This window comes from Monopterus albus, unplaced genomic scaffold (assembly GCF_001952655.1).
Source record: "Monopterus albus unplaced genomic scaffold, M_albus_1.0 scaffold5.1, whole genome shotgun sequence".
In the NCBI taxonomy this organism is placed as follows: Eukaryota; Metazoa; Chordata; class Actinopteri; order Synbranchiformes; family Synbranchidae; genus Monopterus; species Monopterus albus.
Window position 1 is genome coordinate 3,214,011 of NW_018127885.1, and position 10,738 is coordinate 3,224,748.

Genomic DNA, 10,738 nt, shown 5'->3' on the forward strand with positions numbered 1-10,738 from the left:
GGGGGGGGGGGGGGGGAGATCATATTTGAGAGCAGCCGTTTTAACTGCACTCACATAAGGTTCAGACACCAGAGAAGTAAATATGCAGCTAGGCTGGTATTTTACAAACACTTTAATGCCAGTTTACCTGAACAGTGCTATCTGTGCTGCCATGTCCCAGATCATAATATGTTGTGTTCCCACATGATTTGGTTACATGAAGCAGTTACAGACAAGCTGTACCTGCATGACAATGGACCAAAAGAAAAAGGAACACAAGCAGTTGTTCTTATCATATACACAGTCAGGACATGTTCTCAGGTAATACTGACACTTTTGCCACGCCCCAAGGTCAGGTGACTGTTTGAAGGCGTGGTAAACATGTTTCCTCCCCCCCTCTCCACGGTGTTTTCTCAGTGACACCATTATGCCTTTGCGTGTTTCTGGGAGGAAGGTTTCACATACTCAATACTGGTGCAGTGTGTAGGCTGAATCAGCATGGCCGTCGCTGGGGGAATCACGTGTGTGAAATATCTCATGTTTATCTTCAACTTTTTCTTCTGGGTAGGTGTACTTTGTGTTTCATTGCAATGTGTGTCTGTGTGTGTGTGTGAGAGAGAGAGAGAGAGAGAGAAGCAGAGAAAAACTTACTGAATTTGTGACTTGGTGGTCTGCTCTAATCTGCCATGTTGTTCATACAGTGGAACATAACAATTACACAACAGGAAGTAAGCAGTGAAAAATAGTAAAATAAAATTAATAAATAGAGACACCTCTGAATATAATATAGTCCATGACAACACCACCTTTAACTATGACCTCAGTAATAAATGTATCATTGAATTTTATATTTACAACAATTTCACCAAAAACTGAAACATTTTGAGCTTCATAAACATGTTAAGGCGGAAGTGCTGCATTGAATTGCATACAATCGTACAGGTGTACCTAATAAAGTGGCTGGTGAGTGTAAACGCACACACACATACATGCTTTGAAAAGAACAGATTTCCATCTTTCAGTAAGGCTCTCAAAGCTAAAAATTCACTGACACGTCTATGTTGACAAGGCGTATAGGAACTGTAAATGTATGCACATTGCACAATGGACACCATGCATGATATTTATAGTGTAAATTGCAGCCTTGCTCTGTTCATATGCTATGTACAAAAGAAACATGAGAACAGATCAGTGTCGCTACAATGCCACTACTGTATGTGTTGATGGATTCACATGCTACTTTGTGTCAATATTAGCTACATAAAGTTTATGAATAAGGAAATGTGTAAATACAAAAACAAAGGAACCTTGTTTTTTTCTCATCTATCTCTTCTTTGATTGTGGCCCTGCTTTCTAGTTAGGTGTGTGCACATACACTCCACACAGGCACACTCGAGTGTACACAGACATACATATTGCATCATGCATGTGTTCAGTTAATGCAGTATTACAGTAAGACTGGCCATGAGTTAAAATTGTCTGTGAAATCTGTTACATGTTTCTCATCCTTATCAAGAGTGTAGATTTTCAGTGGGCTTGATTGAAATGTGCTGGTGCATAATGAAAAATGATGTGTGTCAAATACTATTGTTTGTTCTATTGATACACAGACAGAAAATAGCAATTTCTGAGGACAAATAAAAATAATTGTTGATTTGACAATGCCATAGCTTCATGAAGCCAGAGTAGGACTTTACATCAGTGGACCCTGGTGTTGGTGTTGAAGGTTTGGATATGATATGAAGGACTGCAGACACTGATAACTGAACAGAACATCTGGCATGAGACCTGAAGGATGAGCTCTTAAGAAGGATTCCAGATGGGGCCTGTCAATGCAGATTTTAAATGACATCTGGAAGCAGCTGAGAAAAGAGAGGTTATAAATTCTGACAGCAACGAGATAGAGGGCAGATGTATGAAAAATATTCTTCCCATCTGAAATTTTATTTTCATTTCAGGTTGCAGGCACTGCCGTCTTTGCTGTAGGCCTATGGCTAAGATTTGACGCAAAGACCAAAGGCCTGTTTGAAGGACCAGACTCTCCATATGTTTTTTACACAGGTACAATGCTCTTACTGAACAGAAACATTATCAATTATCATATAAACAAAGTTTAAGCAAAGATTTGGGATTTTGCGAGCTCATTTACAGTATATGTGATATATACTGTATTGTGTGTGTTTCCAGGTGTATATATCCTGATCGGAGCTGGAGCACTGATGATGGTGGTGGGATTTCTGGGATGCTGTGGGGCCATCCAGGAGTCGCCCTGTATGCTAGGACTGGTTTGTACCACTTTTTGTTCTTTGTCTAATTCTCCCTTCCCATTCCGCAAACTTCAGTTTACTTACAGTAACTAACCAAATTTAAATGCTTTAAAACCAACACTGTGTAAGTCTTTTTGTAATGAGCCCACTCTGATTGTGGACTGCTCTTGAACTCGTTAAGAAATATTAGCTGTCTGCCCTTATCATGACTTACAGAGTAGTGTCAAGGCCAGAGAAGAGATGTCCCTGTACTTCTCCACTCCCTCCCTCTCTATTGAGCTTGCCTGGCCCTAATCTTCTTGTACTAAATCTCTCAGGAGGAGGAGCCTATATAAATAGAGTTCAAATGCACTCACGTGACTTTACATGTTCACACATGTATACAAAAGACCTTTGCACAAGCATGCATGGAGGCACGCATTCACACGGTCAGCTGAGTTTGATTTTTTCTCTCCTTTGTACAGTTCTTCTTCTTCCTGCTTATCATATTTGCCGTTGAGGTTGCAGCTGGAATTTGGGGATTTTCCAACCAAAGCAAGGTAACATACAGGTTTGAAATATGGTGCACTGCCTTTTTAACAATGTTACAGACACTTAACATAGATGAAGAAGTGCATTACATTAAATGTTACATTTATCTGCTTTAGTGACCAAACCTTTTCCCGGCTTGTTGCTGTGTTACAGGTGGTCAGTGATATCACAACATTTTACATGCAAACATACAACAACTACAAGGCAACAGGAGATGCTCGGCTCAGAGATACACTGCGAGTGATTCAAACCGGGGTGAGACATTTCTGTTTCATTCTAATTCAGACAGTTTGGACTTGACTAAGGTCTTATCCTTAGATAATTTGACACAAAAGGTATTTTCAAGGGAATGCAGTGCAGTCAAATGGGAACTTGTTTTTCTCTGTGGAGTGATTGAACATTTCAACGAAATGAGCTCCCATAGCAAGAGCTTTCAGAACTGATTACAAAATATAGATTCTGTAAATTTAAAAGAAGAGTTTGGTTCAGCATTGTAGGACATAGAGTTATTCGCTTTTTTGTGACTTGGAGGAGATGATTGATACCGTTCAAATTTCTATGTTGAAACATGCCTGTCACCCCTGTTCTGTTAGCTTTTTCTTGATGAACAACAGTTTATACATACAGTACTTCTGTACAGTGTCTCCACTGGTTGCTGGGCTACCTCACAGTGACAGAAAGACTTTGGAAGCTCAGATTTAAACCATTCCTTTAACAGGAACATTTGTAGTAAGAAATTTGTGTTGCCTTCTGTAAGTGACCTTCTTATCTAAAGCTATGATTTTGTATGTTTACAGCTGAACTGTTGCGGTCCAACTGGCACCGTCGCAGATGCTGACAAAGACACCTGTCCCCAGGGAGAGCTGCTTGAGAAGCTCATTACCAAGGTACCACCCTAAGTATGTGTATAGATTTGATGCCAGCACAGCCAGGTACTTCAGTCAAGTGACAGAGAAAGAAAAATTGCATTTAAAGATGAGACGAGTCATAGGTCTAAAAGATATCAGACATGCTTCAGCTCTGTGAGAGCAGTTACTGCATGTAAAATACACTTTGATGGTCCGAAATGTGTCACAAGACTTCACTTTGCTGACTGAAATCCCTAAGAGTTTTTGCAGTGTTGCAGTGACAACAGTGGTTAACTGAAGCCTGCATGCTATTAGGCTGTCAGTCAGGTGTGCCATACCACAAGTCGCGTTCAGTACAGGTTTAGAGAGAAAGTGAAAAGGAATTGTGTTTGTCTGTTGCAGAGCTGTCCCGATGCTATCGATGAGGTGTTTGACTCTAAGCTACACATCATAGGAGGAGTGGGCATTACCATCGGGGTTGTTATGGTAAGTGTATGAGTGATTTGAGCTCATCGAATTTCTTGCCTGCATGTCTTCTGCCCTGGAGGGTAAACTGAGCTAATGCCAGACTCAAGTTGTGCACTTTTCTCGCTCACAGGTGTTTGGGATGATCTTTAGCATGCTCTTGTGCTGTGCCATCAGGAAGTCTCGTGAGGTGGTGTGACACTATCGCACCATGAAGTCCTTGTTAATATTGCATGATGTCATTCCCAGAGTCATGTGACTCTCCACTGCCAATAGAAAGTGCTTGTTCAAGGTGGATTACCTAAGCTAGACCAGACGCTGTTATTTCTGATTATTACATTATTCATCAGTTGTAACTGTCTTGTTGACACTTAGGCCCACCTCCCTGGACTAGATAAATGCAATGTGGTTATTAGGCCCAACTATAGAATGGGTGTCATCTGTGCTTCAGTGGCAACATGGTACAGAAATGTGTAATTGTGTGGTCATTTGATTGAAATGTGTTTGTGAATTGCTGTCTAAACAACAGATCATATTGTATACTGATCACATTATTATAGCTACCACTGGGGTCACCTACTGGCAAGAGGAGTCATGGTCCAGGGTGAAAAAAGGCAACCACGACTTAAGCACAATACAGAAGTAGCCAATGAAATTCTACAGTTCCTTTTTCTAAAAACACTGTAGTCAAACTATGGTGACGAGTAGCCAGTTAAATGCCGAGCGGTGGATTTTCTCAGCTTGGTTTTAGAATAGTATCTCAGTTCATTCATTGTACATTTCTTTTGTTCCTTTCTTTTCTTTTCCCATCTCCTAATTTTCCCTTGCCTTTATTTTTTGTAAATGTCTTTTTGTATTTGTAAAAGATTATCATCTTTGATGGTTAAATGGTACTTGTGCTTTGATTATGTCCTTTTGATTTTACAGATCGGGTTGCTTTATACCATGTGCACTATGTTTCTGAGACAAAAATTGAGAGCCAAATAAAATGTACTAAGTCGACTCTGTTATGTATAGCACACAATCACTCATGTACACATGCATTAGTCAAAAGAACATAAAGAAAGGACTATTCTCAGCAGGTCACTGAGTAAAGTTCATTAACCACAGCAAAATCTTGACTATCAAACTGACTTGTGTTAAGCTGTGTAGGGGAGGAGGGGCATGCAACCATTATCAAGGCTTGGTTGCCTTGTGAGCAGTGGAAAAAAACTGTGAATATGCCCCGAGCTTCTCCCTCTTTAATATTTGCAACCGTCAAGTGTGACTCATGTAGAGCTTGAGCCAAAGCAGAAACAAAGCTCCTAAAGTTACTCCTATTACCCTGGGGAGCATTCTTCCCATCGGTGATTAAAGCAAACGTACTGATTTACGTAAGCTAGTGAGTGTAACACATCTAATGACTCACTATTTCCTCAAAAAGAGGTGAGAATATGTTTTGTCTTCCTCTGATTACAGCACAAGGAAGTACCCTTTGATTTAGTTGTTGACAGCAGGGTGTTGCCTTTCTGATGACCCACCGGCCAAGGAGATAACACTGATTATAAAAGAGAAGTGTGCATATTTGTGATGTAATTTACCTTTGTTGTTCAGTGTGTATGCCTTTTATATAACGTACTGGCCAAGAGAAGAGGACATGAAAGTTGAGATAAGAAAGAGAAACTGTGGTTAAAAAAACAAACAATGAGAAGTCAAAAGCGAAAGCTAAACAATTTACTTCACATTAAGACATAGTTGATAAAATCTAAATGATTTGATAACAACTGCACATTCCGTACAATACATCAAAGTTATTCTGTGTTTTCTTTTTTTACTGTTACTGCCAAACCTAGCCTTGATTCAGGACAGCATGGTAGGGAACCACCTTAAAATTTCATTGGCCTATAAATGGTATGCAATAAAATGTAAGTTTCTCACTGCACAGGTCCAGAAGACTTGCATTACAAATATATCGCAGTCTGGCAAAAAATACTGTGGCCATACAAAAATTGCTGCAGCAATATCCATTAAAGTACAAATAATTTGCTTGAGTTTGTACTGAGAGAAAATATGTTTATAGTATTCATCTTGGGATAGAATATAATTTTAGCCCTCAGCCTCATCCTCTGAACCTACAAAGGAACTATTTGCAAATCTATGTGAGTGTGTGTATGAGGCAGTGTGCGTACACAGCACAGCGTCGACCCGGAGAAGACTTGTGACACATTGCACAACGGCCAGAAGCAGCTGGTATTTGCAGGATATAGATTCTAGGCCCAAGTCCGACAGAAAAAAATTTGACGACATGTGAGCCTGTCCACAATAATGCATGCTTAGTTTACTATCCTGTAGAGGACATTCCTTTGTACTACAATTCTGCACAGGGTTTGTTTTATGTTCTTGTTTATACAAGTGCCTGGGGAAAAGGGGGGAATGATCTGAAATAAGACTCAGGATTCTGGTTTGAGTCTTCAGGAAATGTCGTGGACTGTAGGAATAAATCCTCTGTGGCACGCACAGTAGAGCTTTTGCCAAGAGCTGGGAAACAGCAGGTAAACTCATATTCGTGTTGTCGGAAACTGAGCGACTGCGGCTATGTTGTCGTAGGGTATGGTGTAAGAGCAACTCAAATGTCCCACCAGCAGGTATAACGCAGCCTGGCTCCAACACACGCTGCTGGAAGGGAGATGCATTGGAGCAGGTCCTTTTTGATGCTGTATGTGCAGTCATACCCAGGGGCTCCCAAGCTGTAAGTAGCATGCGGATGGCATCTCGAAAGGCACATGCATACTGGTCAGTTTGCCCTTCCCCTGGGGCACAAATGACCAGACTACAGGGTTTGACCATGACCTTTTCCTCTAAATCATGGAAAGCCACATGGACATATCTGTGGAAAAAACAGCGTTAAACTGCGATTTTCATGATTGAAATCAGATAAAGCAAAAACTAATAATAAAAGCTTTGTGAACTGTGCATATACTTTTTCTTTGCATATGTATATCTACAGTTCAAAATGTACAGTAGATAAAGAGATGCATGTATTCATACCTATGGGCTCCAAGTAGTACTGGGCGGCAAAAGGCCAGAGAGGCAACATGCTCCGGTTGAATCATCCAGAAGTCTGAGACAGGCATGCTGCCACTTAGCTGGGCAAAAAGAGACAGCTCATCTTCACTGATACACTCAACAACGCACATCTCTGCCTGTGTGGCTAAAGCCAGGACAGCAGGAGATTGTTTCACTGCAAACAGAAGTACAGAGACACCCAAACTTTGCAGGTCTGCAATGACCCACTCTAGTGACCTTTCTGCCCAGGCACTAAACTGCACAATACTTTGCTTCATGCTTGAATTCTCCTCCATCACTTGCTCTCCACATCCCACCTCAAGCACCTCTCCTGCTCTGAGCAATTCAGACTCCAGGTACCCAGTGAAAATTACGGCTTTGACCGGCTGGTTCTCAGTCTGAGGGCAGGGCGTAGCAAAGTCCCTGTGAATGATTTGCCCCTCGATCAAACGAGAACAGTCAATAGGGAAACCTGATACAGGTGTATGCAGTGCAGGGAAGTTGTCATTTACAAACTGAAGTGATAAGGCAGGTGTGTCATTTTTAAATTTCCAGGATGCAAACAGTTCACATGCAAGGTTGCTTATGAAATCACAGTGAGTGTAACCAAGGCGCGTATGAAAGAACGATGCTAGCAACTTCTGAACATGGTGATTGTTGGTGTGAACTGGTGATTGTGTTTTTGCAGTGAAATCCTCCCACGAAACACAGCATCCATAGGGGACCACTCCAACAGTGATGAGATCATCAAGATCCTCTAAAACAAATGCCAGCAGTTCGTCGGCCAAGCGCCTGGCCAAAGCAGCCTCTGCTGCCTTTCTGGAGTTACAAGTGTGAGACACAGTAGGATCCTTGCAGACCGTTGTATGAATCATCCGTAGTAATGATGCCAGCAGTAGGACAAAGGTCTTGGATCCATCCCCTGTTACAGTGCTGTGCTTCCAGACACACTCCACCACCATCCTAAAATGAAACCCACACATAAGCACCACAATAGAATTGACATTTGACAAACAGCATCATAGTAAAAGAGTAGATGTGTCTACCTGGCCAAAGGATGCTCAAGTCGTAGTGCTGTGAGAATGCGTGACCCACTGCGGCTCAACATTGCCTCTGCTGTGTCCCGGATGAACAATACCTGTCCTCCATCTGGACCAAAACTGCGGAGGACAACTGCCTCCAGTGCACAAACTGTTTGCAGGACATGCTTGAGGTGAAGATGTTCCAGTGACAGCATCCCCATATGCTGAAAGGTAAACAGACTCAGATATAAAAGAACCAAGGTTTTAAACTGTAAATTGCAAAATAAAAAATGATTTTTTTTAAACAAGCAACAAATGCAGGATGTTTTATTTTTAATAATGAGTCACTCTCTGGGTTTAGCATCACATGTGGTGTCAAAATATAACAATTTGTCTCATCATGTGAACAGCCACCTAATGCACCATAACAGAGGCATTCAAATGTTATTAGCTCAATACTTGGTTGGCGTAAAGAATAATATATATTACTTATGCAACTGTATCACAGTTCAACACTAGACAGGCGCCAATTTAGGACGTTGACTTACATTTCAAGCATTATGTCCTCATCAATTTACATCCCAAATCACTACTGTGTAAACATAGAATTATGCTTGATTACAGTAAACAAAAAGAGAATCCATTACAAATAACTTCTACAGTAATATCTGTTCACATAAAAATACATCTACTGTAGACTACATAAACAATGATGCAGTATATTATTTTATTATACTGCAATAATAATATTCAATATAACCTAAATGTGGCACACACTGTTCATTCCATGCATGAATGCAATGTGTGACAGTTCAATCAAAGTCTGTAAACCTCGGTTTTGTGAATGTTAGATTACAGAATAAGTTAGCTTCAGCTCTACAGTTTAGCAGAGGCTATAGCTGAAACCCTTATATGCTGTGGTACATATAAGTTGCTAGTAAAATCTTACTACCTAACGCTGTGGGTCTTTGTTAACCAGTAGGTCACCTGTAACCATGTGGGTGCTACTATCTGTACCATAGGTCCCTGCACAAAAGCTCTGACACCTGCAGAATCTGTGACTGTACTGTACAGTACCATAATACAATCAGGTCCAACAACTATCAATACATAACTGAAACAGCAGGGAAGCTCTCTGCATTGCAGACAATAGCGGATTTGTTAACGCACACTAGCATTTGCTAGCGAGACAGCAAGTTAAACCAATGTAGTGAACTCGTCGCTGTTTCAAGTGAGCTTAACTTATTCAAACCTCAGAAATGACTTTAATACATCGTTTTCTGGCTGTCAGATAAACACAGATAAACAAAATATACATTAAATATGAGAGGACTCACCATCCGTCCAGCGGGAACGCTTTCTTCTGTTTCCTAGTGACGGGTCTTCTTCTGTGGTTCTTCTTCTTCTTTTTCTTGTTATGATGTTTATTGGCGGTTTGCAAACCAACTTAAGATGCATTACGGCCGCCTGCTGGGCTGGAGTGTGGAACGATCATCGAGTCAGAGGAATAAAAAAAGGTTCTTAGAACTGCATAAACTAGTAAATCCGATCCAAAATACCCATATCTACCAAGCAACTAATAACAATTTTACATGCTTCCCATTTTACAATTGCTGCCCAAAAAGCTCTCTAGTGATAAATTTGTAATCTTCACTTTTTCCATTAACGCTATCATTTGAGCATGTTGCTCATCATAAGCACTGCATATGAATAGAACATGCTCTACTGTCTTAACCTGACTACAATGTGGGCAAAGACCTGTAGGGTGTTTGCCTAGTTTGTGCAGTGTATAATTTAAACTTGTTTGACCTATTTTCAAACGAGTTCTTACACTTTCCCTTCTTCTGTGGTTTCTTTTGTAGATGTAATTTAGATCAAAAGTGACTATTGCTGACTAGCGTGTGGAGGTATGAGTTGTTTTCCTTTCCCTAAAACAAACCATACTGTAAAAACTTGTTTATACTGTTTAGTCTATACATAATGCAAAGCCTTTGCTTTGCTTTGCATTTTTTGTTTTTACATGCATGTATAAGTGAAAGTATTACATTACATTCATGACTGTGACTATGTGTTTAGGTGTGAGTATTGTGTTATGTGTAGTGGCATCGAGTTGTCATAATCTCTTTGCCTTTAAAGGGTTAATGGTGTTTCTGGGTAGAGAAAATTGCATAAGATAATTTGCTGCATGACAAGGGTACAGTACTGTGCTATTGTGCACGCTGGTTCACTGTCACATTGTCCATGTTATTATTAAAGACTGTCCTTCTCCTGCTGTGGCAAGTCATAATGTCTGCTGTGAAAAAAGGCTGTTGCCTCACTTTTTACATGCCTTGTCAGTCAAAACATGTACTGTACTATACTTCACTGCAAATGAAGATCAGGATGTCAGCATGGGCTTAAGTCAGCTGCTCCCCAGACTGTCTCATGAAGATAATAAAAAAAAAAACACACTTTAAGGAATGATAATTATAACTGACCTCAAATGTTTGTCCTACGCAAAATAAATACATAGAGTGTACAGTATATTCTGTAGAGACAGAGGTTATGTTGAGCTGCACTCTTGCCCTGCTCATCTCCCACC

At 40.5% G+C, this 10,738-nt stretch overlaps 2 protein-coding genes across 3 annotated transcripts in view; one reads left to right on the forward strand and one right to left on the reverse strand.

The window, feature by feature from the left end:
- Positions 1-5,095, forward strand: part of cd9a (CD9 molecule a) — a 6,341-nt gene extending 1,246 nt beyond the window's left edge. Inside the window, exons 1-8 of one of the 2 annotated variants that reach the window (XM_020613404.1) lie at positions 393-543; positions 1,938-2,040; positions 2,167-2,264; positions 2,711-2,785; positions 2,931-3,032; positions 3,575-3,664; positions 4,028-4,111; positions 4,224-5,095. In XM_020613404.1, coding sequence (XP_020469060.1) covers positions 478-543; positions 1,938-2,040; positions 2,167-2,264; positions 2,711-2,785; positions 2,931-3,032; positions 3,575-3,664; positions 4,028-4,111; positions 4,224-4,289 — 684 coding nt within the window. In that variant the 5' untranslated portion in view covers positions 393-477 and the 3' untranslated portion in view covers positions 4,290-5,095. Of the gene's footprint in view, positions 1-392; positions 544-1,937; positions 2,041-2,166; positions 2,265-2,710; positions 2,786-2,930; positions 3,033-3,574; positions 3,665-4,027; positions 4,112-4,223 lie in introns of those variants that run through there. The other variant, XM_020613395.1, reaches the window with a different exon arrangement.
- An 87-nt stretch (positions 5,096-5,182) lies between these two features.
- Positions 5,183-9,569, reverse strand: bbs10 (Bardet-Biedl syndrome 10). The gene is made up of 4 exons (XM_020613385.1): positions 9,495-9,569; positions 8,182-8,381; positions 7,118-8,098; positions 5,183-6,956 (listed from the first exon to the last, which is right to left on the reverse strand). The coding sequence occupies exons 1-4, from the start codon at positions 9,495-9,497 to the stop codon at positions 6,176-6,178; spliced, it is 1,965 nt and encodes a 654-aa protein (XP_020469041.1). The 5' UTR covers positions 9,498-9,569; the 3' UTR covers positions 5,183-6,175.
- Between the last annotated feature and the right edge of the window lie 1,169 nt (positions 9,570-10,738).